At 39.3% G+C, this 17,507-nt stretch overlaps 1 protein-coding gene across 1 annotated transcript in view; it reads right to left on the minus strand.

Annotated features, from left to right (window-relative positions):
* DIAPH2 (diaphanous related formin 2) overlaps positions 1-17,507 on the minus strand; it is a 358,680-nt gene that overhangs the window by 325,902 nt on the left and 15,271 nt on the right. The window contains exons 2-4 of the mRNA XM_079962400.1: positions 12,044-12,076; positions 9,986-10,162; positions 8,712-8,816 (exon numbers count right to left, since the gene is read on the minus strand). Of these exons, the coding sequence (XP_079818526.1) occupies positions 8,712-8,816; positions 9,986-10,162; positions 12,044-12,076 (315 nt within the window). The remainder of the gene's footprint in view (positions 1-8,711; positions 8,817-9,985; positions 10,163-12,043; positions 12,077-17,507) is intronic.

A 17,507-nucleotide genomic window follows, 5' to 3' on the forward strand; every position in this document is an offset into this window, starting at 1 on the left:
GAAGAAAAATATGCAACCCTGAATTGGGACAAACTAGTACTACACAGTAAATGAATAATTATCTAGCAGGCAGTTATATACAGCTCTTATGGCACATGCAGATGTATGTTCTACAACAATTATAGAAACATAGTGGCTCCTGTAAGTGGTCCCACCCCCAATTGCCACAAGTGTGTCTGCAGGATGACCTTGCCCGAAGTGGGGTGTGTGTGTGTCAGTAACAGCTTTTCTAAACAAGTAAGTTGTCTCACTGCAAATTTTTTTTAGGAAGTGGTCTAACTGTTGTAATCTTATGTAAACTGTTTTGTGAAGACCACCTGAAAAGCCGTAGATAAATACCGTAAATAAATTAAAGTGCAACACAGCTGGCCACAACTGCTGGATAATAGTAGAACAGTATTTTGCTATGTACTTAGGCATTCCAACAGTCAATGCAGACAACTGCTATTGCACCAACACTGAGAACTTTGTGGTAGACCTGCCTGCTGCCTCATCAGAAAAGCACAAAGTCACATTACTACGTAGAGAGCATTTCTGGGTAAAGTAATATTTTTGATTTGCAGAAGGCACCATTTTTATCTTGAACCCTTGATATAAACCAGATTCCCACCTCACCCTATGTTTTAATGCCTTTCATTTCCTAAGAATGAGCCATAGTCAGGTAATAGAAGCAGTGTCAAAATCAGTATGTCTAAAGCAATGCCCAGTTCTCAAGCACCCACTCTAGTATTTTAACTGATTTAAATATCAAGTTATATTCTGAAAACACACCTAGAAACCTTATGGTGCACAGTGGGTAAAATTTATCTGAAAAATAAATTATAATTTCTCCACTTCCTTTATCCCAAATTGTGCCAGCAGGCCAGTAATTTTGGGAATCACATACCATCATGGACACTCACCCACACACCCACAATTCAAATAATATTTTCTGCATATAATTGTAGCAATAGGACTGCTCTATTTGGGTATTTTGAAATGTATGAATTGGAGTACAGTGGTACCTCGTGTTATCAACTTAATTCATTCTGGAGGTCCGTTCTTAACCCAGAGCCATCCTTAACCTAAGGCAGCACTTTCACTAATGGGGCCTCCCACTGCCGCCGCATCACCGGCACACGGTTTCCGTTCTTATCCTGGGGCAGAGTTCTCAACCCGAGGTACTACTTCCAGGTTAGTGGAGTTTGTAAACCGAAGTGTTTGCAACCCGAAGCGTTTGTAAACCGAGATACCACTGTACTGAATTGGCACATAACAGAGACAGGTAAGGGAGATAACAGATTAATCAGCATACTTTTTAAAATAAAATCATGCAAACTGCCAAAGTCAGATAAGTGTTATCAGTAAGAGAAGAATGACAACATGCTTCATATAAGGCTGGCTCCAAGTTTAAGGGTCACAGTTAACAGTAATCTGTGCCAGACAGCTGGATTACCCAACTGGGATTGTAGAGGTTGATGGGCAGTGGGATGACAGGACTTTGAGAGAGGGCTATGTATCTCTTGCACCTTCCCCTCATGTTTTGAGATGTTTTGTTTCAACTCTGCATATATGTCATTTGGGTGCAATGCAAGGCTAAGTTCTGGTGAGCCACGTTTGTTTCCCAAAGGCATATAAATAAGTATATGCAAATTGCACTTCCACCCCAAGTTTTTTAAGTATGTAGCAACACAGGGTGGGGTGGGGGTGGCTATTTTAATTTCCACAACACCAAGTATGTAAACATAATTGTAAATAATTAAAATGGTGAGTGGTTCACAGATCCAATCACCCAGCATGGACAGAGAGGGGGCAAGTGTAAGAAATGGGGTGTCAACAGCTGCCCAAGGACCCCTGGTACCAACACCTGTCCTGGCTATCAAAGAAATGTTTTTGAATTCCTTAAGAGCAAGGTCACAGTGGAAAATAATGGCAAGTTACTGCACCTCACTGACACGTATTCATTTGTTTTTCAAATGCTCAGTAAGATGCAGTTTGTGGACAACTTTACAGCTGAGATTTTGCTATAAACATTGCCCCCTATAGCTACACTTTTCTTGGCCTAGAGTTGGCTGGCAGAGTTTGGTTTAGCACCAAGTTCTGAAAAATGTGTTTGGTATACTAACTATTCTTGTGTACTACTAAAAAATGGTGTGTGCTTTCTCCCTTCTAAAGCAAAGTTGGCATTAAAGTTATTGTACAAAGCACCGCACTTGAAGAAACAGTTGTAGTTATTCATCCTCTGCCCACTCCCCTGCCCACCCCCCCGGTCAGATAATGTACAGATTTCTTCCAGCTTTCTTTTCTCTCATCTGAAGAGCTGCTGCATATCAGAATGTTACTTATTAGACTTACATTTCAACTACGCGAAGCATATGCTAAGTTTTGACATAACTGGCAGGACATTAAAAATAAATAAATCTTAAAGTTGGCACACCAAGCTGCTTTACTAATACAGGACAAAAAGCCATGCTACAACCTCTGGAAAAAGTATATCTTTATTATCCAGTGTTCAACATTAACTTTACGATCCTGAGATACATAACCATGCATAATTACCACATGTTTATCCTAATGTGGCCTTTGACATCCAAGATGTATATTTTTAGGACCCACTCTATTCTTGTAATTTGTTTTAGAATGTTTTAATGTTGTATCTTAAATTGTTGTGACCTACTCAGAGCCTAGGGCTTGCTGAACAGAAGGCTGTCTCATGTTATGAACAGTTTCCAGTTACGAACGGCCCTCCAGAACAGATTAAGTACGTAACACAAGGTACCACTGTATTGTCAGTGCAATAGTATCCATTTGTAGTAAGGTTACTGGTTACTCAGCAACTAAATTACACTCAAACATAGAGCACAGGTACCCACTAAATTTGCAGTTGAACAGGCGAAATAAACTGTAGCACGGAAGACAGTAGCAGTAGATGATCAATTATTCACAGTGGAGAAGGTAAGGGGTCCTTACCCCTAGCCCAGCCCACCACCGCCACCAATTCCTCCTACAATCCTTAGTAATAATGGCTGCTTTGGATCTTTTCTTCGCTCCCAAGGAGATGAAGAGGTCACAGAATTTGGACTCTATGACTGAGCTGCCATCCACCCCAAACTGACTACAGTGGTGCCCCGCAAGATGAACGCCTCACAAGACGGAAAACCCGCTAGACGAAAGGGTTTTCCGTTTTGGAGGTGCTTCGCAAAACGAATTTCCCTAAGGGCTTGCTTCACAAGACGAAAATGTCTTGCGAGTTCCTGCGGGTTTTTTTTTCTTCTCCCCCCCCCCTTTTCTAAGCCGCTAAGCCGCTTATCAGCTGATCCGATAAGCCGATAAGCCGCTAAAAGCCGCTAAGCCGCTAATAGCGCTAAGCCGCTAAGCCGTCAATGGGCTTGCTTCGCAAGACGAAAAAACCGCTAGACGAAGAGAATCGCGGAACGGATTCTTTTCGTCTTGCAAGGCACCACTGTATTGTAAGAGAAGCTTTGGAGCATATGGGGGTGGGGACAAAAGCAGTGATTTGCAGGTGGCTACCAATAAGGGACGCGGGTGGCGCTGTGGGTTAAACCACAGAGCCTAGGGCTTGCCGATCAGAAGGTCAGCGGTTCGAATCCCCATGACAGGGTGAACTCCCATTGCTTGGTCCCTGCTCCTGCCCACCTAGCAGTTTGAAAGCACATCAAAGTGCAAGTAGATAAATAGGTACCGCTCCGGCAGGAAGGTAAACAGCGTTTCCGTGCGCTGCTCTGGTTCGCCAGAAGCGGCTTAGTCATTCTGGCCACATGACCCGGAAGCTGTACGCCGGCTCCCTTGGCCAATAAAGCAAGATAAGCGCCGCAACCCCAGAGTCGTCCGTGACTGGACCTAATGGTCAGGGGTCCCTTTACCTTTACCCTGGGAGCTTAGGGTAAAGGGCAGGTACAAGTAAAATAAATTGGATTCACTAAATTTATCCTGAAAAAACAATATGGTTGATTTACCATAAAAAAGGTTAGACTTTAAGGCCACAAGTGAACAAAGAAGAATTTTCATCAAGCCTCTCTAGTCCTGGTGTACCCATTATACCTCACTGGCTTATACACACTTAAGCTTGCTCAACATCCTTAGTTTCAATGTTCCCCAGTGAGAGCAAGGAGTAAGGCTACACTGTATAGCTCACTTCTCATGCACTGTATAAGTGTCTCTAAAAATTGGGCATCATATAGTTGTACATGTAAAGGTTTATTCTGGATCAGGAACCCCAACCTTTCAGAGTTCTAGATCCTAGTGAAGTCCCATTCCCATAGTCCTTACTCTCATGTTGGTCAACACAAAGCAAATAATGCCCCAATTAGGATTTTACTGCTATGTAAAAATAAACTTGAATGGTTATATGAATTATTACAACAAAGTAGTTGCAAGGTTAGGAACACAGTTCTAATCATTATTTAAAGATGATGATCTTTCCCCATACAAATACATCCTAAAAAATAGCTTTAAACCCTTCACATTATTCTTACCAATAATACTTTTAAATCCTGATGAAGTTCAAGCAAAATATTTTCAGTCTATTATCCTATATTTTTGTTTTAATGAAGCTGTGAATTGCACAACTGAATTACATTGAGTAAGATGTAATGCCTTCAACTCAGATTTTTAAAGACATGTGTATGTGTGTCCAATTAGCAAAGTGGCTGCAATGTGTATTTTCACTCATAACAGCTGAGATCAACAAATAAAACAAGTTATTTCAAATAAATTTAGTCATGTGTAGTTTAAGTTTGATTGTGTGTGCTGTTACACTGCCTCAACTTTGGAATTCTCTCCATTCTGCTCCACATTTATACACAAATTGGGCAAACACAAATATAATCTCATTTACTACTTCATTTTAATACATGATTATTCATGCACTGTTATCTGCATTTTGCACTCTGATTTAGTTATGTAGAATGATTATATTTCTGCCTTTAGGTATTTGAAAAATAGTACTGAATATGCAAGCTTGGGTTTCCCAAAGCACTTTACTATAAACAATAACTTGAATACAAAACTGGGAAAAGATTCATTGGAATTTCAAAGTAAAACCGTGCACATCATGTAATTCTACTGAAATAAGGCTAGTGGCAAATTTCACTTATCACTTGGAAACATATTTCTGCCCTTGGATACCCAGGCAAATTAGAAAGCATGCAGCTAGTATGTCTGGATAGTGCTACAATGTGTGACTTAAGTTGACATTCAGCAGCTTGTAAAGGAGTGCCACAAGAGCAGAAGGAACAAATGGATTAGACGTTAACTTCAGGTGGTTCTCGGCAACTGCTATGTATTGTGAATGTTTTCATTAAAAGAAAGTGAGGAAGTGATCAAGAGACATGCATGAAGACATGCATAAAATCTCTTTAACATTGGATGAAACCTAAAATCCTAGTGGACAAGACGGAGTGCTTCCGGAAGTGGCAGAGAGATATTTCTAAGTTTGTCTGGCAGGGCAAAAAGCCCAGAATTAAGTTTAAGATATTAACTGATGCGAAAGAAAGAGGGGGCTTTGCCCTGCCAGACCTAAAGTTGTACTATGAGGCCGCAGCTTTCTGCTGGCTAAAAGATTGGCTACTTCTCGAAGACACTGATGTATTGGATCTGGAAGGTTTTAACAATGCTTTTGGTTGGCATGCATATTTATGGTATGACAAGGTTAAGATCAATAAGGCCTTTAAGAACCATATTGTCAGAAAAGCAGTGTTTAATGTCTGGACAAAATATAAAGACTTATTGGAAAATAAAACTCCAAGGTGGCTTTCACCGCTGGAAGCTAAGGCCCGAAAAAGACCCAATATGGAGGCCAAATGGCCAAAATATTGGGAAATATTAGAAAAAGATGGAGACAATTGGAAATTGCAGAGTTTGGAGAAAATTAAGGACAAAGTGCGAGACTGGTTACATTACGCTCAGATTAATGAAGTTTTTAAAAATGACAAAAAGTTAGGGTTCCAGGTGGAGAAATCGAAACTGGAAACAGAACTGTTAGAACCTAAGACTAAGATACTTTCAAGAATTTACAACTTGATGTTAAAATGGAATACACAAGATGAAATGGTTAAATCGGCTATGATAAAGTGGGCACAGGATATAGGGCATAATATCATGTTTGAGGACTGGGAAAGGTTGTGGACCAACGGGCTGAACTTCACTGCATGTAATGCTTTGAAGGAAAATGTAATGAAAATGATATATAGATGGTACATGACCCCAGTTAAACTTGCCAAAATATACCATTTGTCTGATAACAAATGTTGGAAATGTAAAGAAAATGATGGAACATTCTTTCACCTCTGGTGGACTTGCCCGAGAGTGAAGGCCTTTTGGGAAATGATATATAATGAGTTGAAAAAGGTATTTAAGTATACCTTTACTAAGAAACCAGAGGCCTTCCTTTTGGGTATTGTCGACCAGACGGTGTTAAAGAAGGACCGAACATTTTTTATGTATGCAACAACGGCAGCAAGGATACTCATCGCTAAGCACTGGAAAACTCAAGATCTACCCACACTGGAAGAGTGGCAGATGCAACTGATAGACTATATGGAACTAGCCGAGATGACCGGCAGAATCCGAGACCTGGGAGAAGAGAAGGATGAAGAAGATTGGAAGAAATTTAAGATTTACTTTAAAAAGCATTGTAATTTGGTTGAATGTTAAGATGGAGGCTAGATCATAAATAATTGACCACCACTAAATTAGATGCAATTAGGATGATAAGTGAGATTGAGGGAAAACCATAAACCTTTGGGAGAACTATTAGATTATATTCTAAATGAATGGGACATAAGAATGTAAACAAGATGATAAATTGCGGGCAAGAATTGACAAAGATGCAAGTGGGAGCGGAAGACGTGAGGGAGTCCAAAGAAGTTAAGAAATTATGTTATGATATATGTTACATTGTTTATTATATTTGCATTTATGTTTAAAAATCTTAATAAAAATTGATTTAAAAAAAAAAAACCTAAAATCCTAAATAGTTTTACTCAAAAGCAATCTCTGTTCACTCACTTCTAAGTAACATTTAAGGATAAAGGTGTCTGTCGCACGTATGTTCAAAAATGTTTTAAATGGATACTGTGAAAATGATAAATTCATGCATCCTTTTATTTTCCTATTAAAAGAACAAGTTGGTAAACCACAGATGGAAATCTTCAGACCATCAGACCTCCTCATTTGGGCACAAAATCCAGTTCAGCTAAGCACCTGGCCTACATTACATACAACATCAGGTGTTCAGCAGGTAAAAACCTGGATCAGCCAAAGTGGTTTGCAGGCCCAATCAACAAGCTGTTCAGGGCACCTGCAAATATCAGCACAAAGGACTTCACATGACCCAACAATCTCCTGCTTGTTGGGTCCTGAAAACTCCCTTGCAGAACATTCTACAGTGGGGTCTTGCACAACATTCAGCTGATTGCCGCAGAGAACTCTGATACTTTGCATGATTTCTCAACAAAATGTGTGGGCAAAAAAAGTTAGGTTAGGTAATGTCATTGTGATTAACAGGTGTGTGACCTCAACTGCCTGTCATATTTGGTCCATGGGTGTGGGTGTGTGAAAACAATCTGATCCACTATAGCTCCGCCAGCTCTGAGGTAGACAACGATTAGCGGGGAAATATACCTAGTGGGGGGAAATGCTTCCTCACTTGTCCATTAACGGAGAACTTCAGCATCATAAGACTTCACCTTAAAAAAAATTAAGAGTTCTTTGTATGCTCATTGAAAGTCAACATTCATTGAACATACAAATATGGTATTCTTATGAAGACACTTAAACTGTCCCACTTTCAGACTTGGAATGTGACACTGTGCCCATTTCAAAGCCTAGAAGAGCAGATTACCTAACAAACTATACATATTGTCCCATGAAAAGCAACGGGTTATTTCACGGGAAGGAAAGCTGCAAACTAGAATTCAACAACCTCAATCTAGGTCACTAAAGTGATGTTTTATTATCATCATCGTCATCAGGTGTTTATTATTTCCCACTACTTCTGCAATTAGAATCACTGGTTAGGTTTCAAAGAACCCTTTATGTATGTATATGAGTGCAGGGAGGTAGTTATTGTGTTGTTTGTTATGTTATTATGTTTGTGTTTTTATACTGTAAACTGCTCTGTGATTCTTGGATAAAGGGTGGTATATAAATTTAATTAATAGTAACAACAATAATGCAAGCAAAAGTCATTTTTCACAGTAGTTCCTTGCTGCATCAAATAATTTATTGAAGCTGTCCTAATAGGCTGTATATGGGACTGCCCTTTGAATGAATCAATTTGAAAGCCAGAAACTACAGAAACTAGGACAGTCAGCCAGTACCAAAGAACATGGTTTGAAACTAGGATACTTTTACACCTTGTTTTCAAATTACTATCAGCATCTCCCACATTTGTGGCATTTACTGTGTAAGAGATACTGAGAAAAGCCCTAATGATTATTCTGGAGCAGTGGATTTAGGATACTTAATGGTTTACAGTAAAGACAGCATCATGTTTTAGATTACCAAGCAGTTGTGAAATATGTAATACATTCTAATTAAGGCTTTTATCCATCGTTGAAGGCATTTTAAAGGATTTTATGAAGAAAGCTTTGTAAGCACTCTAGGAAGGATAAACTGAAGCAGAAATCTGAAGATTTGAGTTGAAACTGCAGATGATGTTAAGAGTATTAGTCTGACCTATCTTTGAGGGTGGGAGACTTCCTACTTACAGATTTGGCAGTTGCAGAAATGTACTGGACAACCATCTCACGTTTTGTGGTCAAGTCCTTATTCCGTAAAGGAGCTTTTCGTTCTTCATTCAGGTTCATGTCTTCCTGTAAGTAAATAATCATAACATTGCCAGGATTGGATTAATATTTCATAGTTTCAGTTAATCTTCATGAGTACAGATGCTAAGAATTGCTCTGTGTTTAAAGAGAAAGGAGGGATGACTGGTTTACTCTAGACAGGCTATTTCACATCATCATCCTAAACTATCTGTTTATATGAACAACATTAATGCACAATTTCCAGCATGCTCATATACACACATGCTCAATGCTAAGCAACAGAATGTAACAAGTCCAGTAGTGCAGTTAACTGCCCAAGTAATAATTTGGGGTCTACCTCTTCACTCACATCTCAGTAAAACAAAATAAACTATGTTTTAATGTAAGCATGCAGTGTCCTGGTGCACACAGCTGGAATTTTGGCCATTTCAGTCCTCTCTTGGTGCACCTATGAGGAAACAGGTTAGAGTCTGGTTTGTTATATGGAAACCCAAACTTATATTTAGTTTCTCAAAAAGACCACAAATAGTAAGCAATTTTTTTTAAAATTGACTTACCACTTGTGTGGAGAAAAAAGAAACCACAAACCCATGTTCAAATGCAGTAACAACCTTAATTCTGGTCTGTTCCCTCCCTGGCAACAAAATATCAGGAGCAGAGAAGGTCCCATGGTTTCATCAGTGTGCATCAGCACATTCACATTAAAACACAGCTTATTTTAACTATTTTAAAATGTTTCATGTAAACCAGGCCAGATACAAACATCCTTCCATGATAACATTCCAGGTAAGGAAGCAAGCAATGACCTTGAGAAAGACACTGAGAATTGTCTCTCTATGATGACAATAGTTTTCCTAACCATAATCTGCATATACTGTTCATTCATTAGGCATCTCCACCACACTACAACTCCTAGCCACTGATTTATCTCAAAAAACCCCAACAATTTTGGGGTAACATCCCCATGGCAACTGAAACGTGCCTTCTAGTCCTCTATCCAAGACAATCAAATTAAAATGCATGTTGGAATATTCACACACTAATCTATCTCCTTCTCATTCACTATTTAATTTGTGTCTGCATTGGTCTTGGAGCAAGGATTAACCGTTTTGCTCAGAAGCTCAATAACAGAGTTACGACAACTGATAACACAGAAGTCTAATTTTATGTATTGTTCACAATACAAACACATGCTTGTCAAGCAAAAAGCTTACCATCATTTTTTCAAACAAATCCATAACTTCTTTTTCTGATAAATTCATTGAACGTTCATCAAATAGTGGCTGAGCCACTGGCAATTCATTTATAGAAGCCTGGGAGTCAATGGGGTGCTGAATGAGAAGTTTCTCCTTTTTGACGCCCGATTTCCTAAAACTGGTTATTCTGTCACGCTGCAGAAAGAACACAAATACTTTCTATTAGGGGTAACATATAAGAGAAAATCATTTACTTCCACTTTGCATGCTAAAATTAATAATCGTGCTGAAGATAATTAAGCCATACAGATACAATTCTGAGACTGTACTTCAGAGCTTTGTTTTGCCTAATCATGGGGTGTACTCCCCTTTAAAATGCAATATTTCTCTACAGAATATAATGTACAATTTGTCTATTTAAATCAGATGCAATTTTAGTCCAAATAATGTGGTGCATAGCATCACTTGCCTAGAAACAGGGCAATGTGTAGTCTTTTAAGTTCTGAGTCTCAAAATTCTCAACCAAGATAGCTCAAAATAGCTCAGAATTTGGTTTAAGAAAAAGTGAAATCTAAATCTGTTAAGTCAGACAAGTGGAGAAAATATGCTCATTTTGTATAAAAGTATTTTGCTACTAATCGGGAAAATCTGGATCTGACTGGGATTTCAGAAGATATTACCCATCCTTTTTGAACCGTATTTTCCCCGCAGCCTTTCATGCTAGAAATCACCATGTAAGGATGAGTTTCCAAAACTAAACTCTATGCTTGTGTTCACAGATTTGTAATGTATACAGCTCTATCTATATAGGTAAGCATTCAAAGTCTTCAGGTAATATCCAGTTCTCAACTACAAACCAGAGGACGGCTGAACTGGATATATCCAAAATGACAGAGCCATGGATTACTTAATTATGTTCATGATAGGCTTGGATCAAAACATCTTAAAAGTCACTCTAGGTTTAAGTACAGTCTCTTTTTTAGAATTCATCAGACAAACAAGTTAGCTGTTATATTGCTTCAAGATCTTTTACAAGCATTAGCTGAAGGGAACGTTAAGCAGCACAGAATTGTCAGTAAAATGGTTTAGTAGATTTCTTCTCTGTGCAAGTACTGCATGCAAGCTTGCATATTCAACAGCCACTACTTCTCCTACTGGATGGTCTTACAGGAAGCATGGGACAAAGTTTTGCTTAAAATGAATTAACTGGATGCAACCCAGTTATGTGAGAGATGGGTAATATTGGAGCTCTACAGGAAATGCTTTCCACCCTTGTTCTCCATTCACATAAAATGCAAAATTACAGTGGTAGTCTATTTCTTCAAAGAATACAATAATTTGTAATATCCATTATAATGGATGTGTTCTTTAGCATACTTTAATAACACTTATTAAGTATTCATTACAATGGACGTTACCTGTGGCAAATATATCATGAGTGATATAGACAGCAGGGGTTTGTGGCACATTTTGATAGGAGCTATAGAGCTCATATACCAACAGAAAGGCTACAGTCAGGCAAGACTACAGGCACCTTAGGAGGCTATAAGTTAGATGCAAATACCACATCAAGGGATAGAGAGGTAAATGCTACCTCAAACTCTGGACTTGACTTGTAATGCACTTGCCAAAATGATTAGCCACCACTGAAGTGTTAAACAGGGTGCCACATGTCATATTACTAATGAGAGAGACAGTATCTACATCTAAAAGTCTTTGACAGCATCAGGGTTGAAAGGATTAAAAGGAGGAAAGTATCAGGGAAAGTAGTTATTTAAAACCAAATAGGCAAGAGATAGCTTTTCCAAAGTTTGTTCCCTTATAGCAAGAACAGTGAACCTATGGCCCTTCAGGTGTTGCTGGAACACAACCCCCTTAATCCCTAGACACTGGTAATGCTGACTGGAGCTGATGGGAGTCAGGAGTCCAACATGTAAAGGAAAACAGCTTCCTCAGTCTTTCCTTACATGGTGGAACACTTCACAATATTCATGTCCCACTGGTCATAATTACTCTTATGCAGCAGAAGCAGCATGCACTAGAAAGAGACACAAACCCAGCACATAAGACTCTTACCATATCATCTGCCAAAGTTTTTATCTGAAGATTCTAGTTAATTTTTTAAAAAAAGAAGAAAAGAAAACAGCATATTACCCAACATACCTTTTGAAATTAACATGAAGTTCCCAAAGCTTGTTTTTTACTTGTTTCTAAAGCTTTTTTCATTATTTTCTCACAAAATGCTTTCATACCAGGTATAATGCATTTAAAGCCAGCACTACCAAATTTTATATTGACTGTATGTTACTAGTATATCATATCACTTGAACCTCGTTTTGACATTACTGTATCATTGTCAAAACAAAGAGAAATTGGGTGTTGGGTGTTAACAGAGAAAAATAAATAGCATCTAATACAACATTACATTGGACTGAACACACAGCAAAATATTTATACACAATACAGGACAGTCTTTGACTAAATAAATAAACTGCTTAGGCAGCACTGTGGTTCACACCTTTTTAGTCACCAAACAAAGCTTTGTTCAAAAAGTTTGAAGAAAACCTCTGAACTATATGATATTCTAAATATATTACAAGTGACAAAGACAAGGACAATCTTCTAGCCAGTCCTTGTTATAGGTTTGTCTAAGGAGCTTTCTGGCTGGGTTGGTTGACAGTGAGAAAGAAGATGATATTATGAGCTGTGTGAAGCTTTTCCTATCCTCATCAGAAGGCTTTCATTTCCTGGTAAAACCTTATTTTATTGTTTGAAGAATGGCCCAGAGATTTGCCTTAAGAGAAAATCAGCTTGTGAGGCATGAGCAGCATCTTACACACTTTACTTAATACAGGACATACCAAACATACAGTCCCTCAAAATATGATGTAGCACTCACTTCCAATGATTTATCACAGAAATAAAATGGCTCAAGGCAACTGTGGATCAAGTTATTGTCCCCTTATAGTGCTAATAGAAACACGGACATTATCTTAATACAGTGGTAAAGCTAAAGGGACCCCTGACCATTAGGTCCAGTCGTGGCCGACTCTGGGGTTGCAGTGCTCATCTCGCTTTATTGGCTGAGGGAGCCAGCGTACAGCTTCTGGGTCATGTGGCCAGCATGACTAAGCCGCTTCTGGTGAACCAGAGTACTTAATTCGTTCTGGAGGTCTGTTCTTAAGCTGATACTGTTCTTAACCTGAAACACCACTTTAGCTAATGCGGGCTCCCGCTGCTGCCGCGCCACCGGAGCATGATTTCTGTTCTCATCCTGAAGCAAAGTTCTTAACCCAAGGTACTATTTCTGGGTTAGCGGAGTCTGTAACCTGAAACGTATGTAACCTGAAGCGTATGTAACCTGAAGCGCAAGTAACCCGAAGTACCACTACATAATAATAAATTTTATTTATACCCCGCCCTGCCCAGCCAACACCGGGCTCAGGGCAGCTAACACCCGATATAAAAACAAATTGATTGAGATACAACTTAAAAAACAAGAGTAAAATACATTAAAATGCAGCCTCATTTCAATGGAAACTCAAATCAAAAACTTTTGGGGGGGCTAACTATCCAAACTGGTCCTACATGGGCCAGAAAAAAGCCAGGGAAGTCCCCAAATAGGAATTCTATCACAGGAGGAGAAAGGAAAAAAGAAAGAGGGGGAGGGAATCAAATTTATTCCAAGCCAAAGACCAGGCAGAACAGCTCTGTCTTAGGCCCTGCAGAAAGAAATCAGATCCTGCAGGGCCCTGGTCTCATGAGACAGAGTGTTCCACCGGGCCAGAGCCAGTGTTGAAAAGGCCCTGGCTCTGGTTGAGGCTAATCTGACTTCCTTAGGGCCCGAGACCTCTAGGGTGTTGCTATTTATGGACCTTAAGGTCCTTCGTGGGGTATACTAAAGTATATAAGGATTGACACATTTTGGAATTAGATTCTTCTCTCCCACATTATAGCCCTGAACTCAAAATTCATTACATACACATACACTCAACACTACTTTTTCATATAACAGTTTAGATCTAACTATGGAACTCATGCTGTATTCTAATTATCCTAAGTGTACTCACCAATAGACACATTTCACTAAATTTTGCTTGTTACTGCCAAGTAAATTATGTTGGAGATGTTGTTCATTTAAGCAACTGCTTTTAATGTGCTTTATACACTAATTTAAAGTGTAAAAATATAGATACTTCACTTTTAGGTCTATTGCAAACAAGGACCAAAGCTATTACAACTTGTGTTTCCTTATTTTTAACAATGACCAAATAACTTATCCAATGACAAAACAAGTCTTTAGTGTTCAATCAATGATACCATGTGAAAGTATACATGTCAAGCTGTTACCAGTCAATTATTGCAGTTAGTGTCCCTGAAGTATATCTTTTACTGATGTTTAGCTCCATTAAAAGTCTGAACTCTAATCTTCCTGTAATGGCAGAATTGATATGAGGAACTTGGGACTAAAATTCATCTTACTGACAAGACTACAAAGTTTCTGAAAAACGTATGATCCCAAACTATTCAGAAAACTGAATATTTATATGGGCAGGAATAGTTTGCCTATTGTAATTCATTTCTCTAAGGTAGCCAGACCTTGGGTCCCCAGATGTTGTTGGACTACACCTCACATCATTCCTGACCACTGGCCCTGCTAACTAGGGATGATGAGAAAGGCTGCTGTAAAGAGTACATCCTTAATAACCAAAAAGCAACTGCATTATTTCAACACTGTCCAATTTGAAAAAAAACTCTAAAAACCGCCACACAAAAATCACCTGCACCCCAATTTTGGCATATTTTTATTGAAACTTTTCATCATACAATACACTGGTACCTCCGGTTGCACATGGGATCCGTTCTGGAGCTCCAGTCGGATCCCAAGGTGTGCATATCCGGTGCCGCCGCTTCTGCGCACATATCCCAAAGGATACAGAACTGAAGGTGAACATGAGTAGAGGTACCACTGTACAATTAAAAAAAACCTATTATAAATAAAAATAAAAAAGGAAAGGGAAAGAGAAAGAAAAATACAAATCCCTCTCTCAAAAGTAGATCTTAACCCTTGTCTCACACAGAAGAGGGTGGATCCTCCCAGCTCTCACCTGGGAGCTTCCGTTTCTTCTCCTAGCCTCTTATCCTGGAAGATATTCCCTTCTCTGTGTCTCACACAGCGCTTTTCACAAGCCAGCCATCCCCTTCATACCCACACCCCAATTTTGAACTCTCTGGTGGAAGCAGAGGAGAAAAGGAAGACTATGTTCAAGTTTACATTGTCCTTCTGGCTCTCCATTATTATTTAAAGAAAATGCTTTGCTAAATTTCAAATTCTGTAGCGTGCATGAAGTACAGTACATAAAGGTAAAGGTAAAGGTACCCCTGCCCGTACGGGCCAGTCTTGACAGACTCTGGGGTTGTGCGCCCATCTCACTCAAGAGGCCGGGGGCCAGCGCTGTCCGGAGACACTTCCGGGTCACGTGGCCAGCGTGACATCGCTGCTCTGGCGAGCCAGAGCCGCACACGGAAATGCCGTTTACCTTCCCGCTGGTAAGCGGTCCCTATTTATCTACTTGCACCCGGAGGTGCTTTCGAACTGCTAGGTTGGCAGGCGCTGGGACCGAGCAGCGGGAGCGCACCCCGCCGCAGGGATTCGAACCGCCGACCTTTCGATCGGCAAGTCCTAGGCGCTGAGGCTTTAACCCACAGCGCCACCTGCGTCCTGTACTGCGTTCAGTTCTGTAGTACAGTACATAGCTTGCAACTATTATAAAATGAATCTACTAAAAATACTATTAAAGCTACAGCACCAGTAAACCCATCCAAGTATACAACAGCTTCATTTAAAAAATAATTTTAAAAAAGCTTAGTTTAACATACGTATTAAATTCAGTGGCAAGCAGCTCTACCACATGGAATTAACTTCAACTGACCACTAGGAGTCTCCACAGAACTAACAACAGTGAAACATTTGATGAGGAAAGTGCAAGAGCAGGAAGATTAGGGCAGCATTTCTGAGCAACCACACCCACAGCTTCTAAAGAAGAGGAAAACCACAAGGACAAGAAAGTGGGAGCACACAATGGTATACAAAGCACCAAGAGAGTATACTTTGCTTAACCACTAAGCATGTAACTGGCAGGACAGCAAATGGTCTAATTAAACCTTCTAGCTGAAGCATAGGTTTGTAACTAGTTTGAAGTGATGCCTGTTGTTTTCCTAGGTATACAGCAAGGCACATTCGCTCTAATAAACAAATTACTGGGCCCACGTTAGATGTATCTCACACAGAAGGCAAGAACATATAAAGAGTCTAATTTCAAAAACATCCAAACTCAAGACCTAGGAGAAAATGTTGCTGTCCCCTGACATCTTCCACCTGAGGCAGCAATCATCCAAATGTTACACCACCTACAGAGCAGCACACAATGCTATGCATTTAGTTGCATCTAACACTAATGTTCTTATAGCAGAGATGGTTCCATGCATGTTTCAAAGTCCTAATTTAAAAGTAGAATTTAGAAAATTTAAAAGTAGAAATTACACTTGGAAATGATCTTAGCATATAAATTAAGTAAGTAATAATAGATTTGTACATTTTGAGGTGCTTAATTTCACAGAAAGACAATTAAGAATTATTGTGTTATTTTAAACTTATTTTGCATATGTGTAACAGTACACTATTTTGTACTACTACCAACCACCAACAAGTCTATTCACATGAGGATAACCTCATCACATGCAGATGCTACAATTGAAAGAAACACCCAAATTATCATTTTGATGATGAGAACATCAAATAAGACAGATAAGACTGTTCTCCTTTAGCTGCCTGCTGAAATCTTTTCTGGTTGGATGGGCCTATTCAGACACATAATTTGGGTATATTTTTATTACTTATGTGGATGCTGCTCTGGAGTTTTCCAGGAGGAAGGGTGTGATATATAAATTTAAATAAATAAATAAATAATGCATGCTCTGGCCATACTTGTGAGGCAAGTTGCTTGTTAGGTGACTAGAATGACTAGCAGATGTTCTAAAGGAAAGCTAATGATCAGAACATAGCTAGAGATATTTGAGCATTTTGAATGGAAGAGGCCAAGATAATGTGGAAGCTAAGGAAAGGGGGTGAGTGTAAGGTGTGTGTGTGTTTCATAAAACCATTTGGGGGGCAGAGTCAGAATGCCCTGGGGGTGGAATGCAAAACTCTCCAAAAATGTAGTATACAATAGCAGATATGCTACTTGACTACCCCTATGTTCTACTTGTGTATAAATAATCCAAGTAGTGCTGCCCATGGAACTTCTCACTACTCAAAGAACTGGAGAACACAAAACAATATGATAGTTGTCCGAATATACACTAAGTTAAAGTTTTGTTACCATTCACAAACAGCACGTTCTAAAATTCAAAACATTTCCATATGCCAGATGTGACTGTAGACCCAACTCCTGGGAAATATAAGTACTTGTAGTGATCAGTTGTCTAAAAAGTATGCCCAGTGTCCATCTACTGTAGAGGACGAAAATCTGTCCCTTGC

Source organism: Podarcis cretensis (genome assembly GCF_951804945.1).
Source record: "Podarcis cretensis genome assembly, chromosome: Z".
NCBI lineage: Eukaryota > Metazoa > Chordata > Lepidosauria > Squamata > Lacertidae > Podarcis > Podarcis cretensis.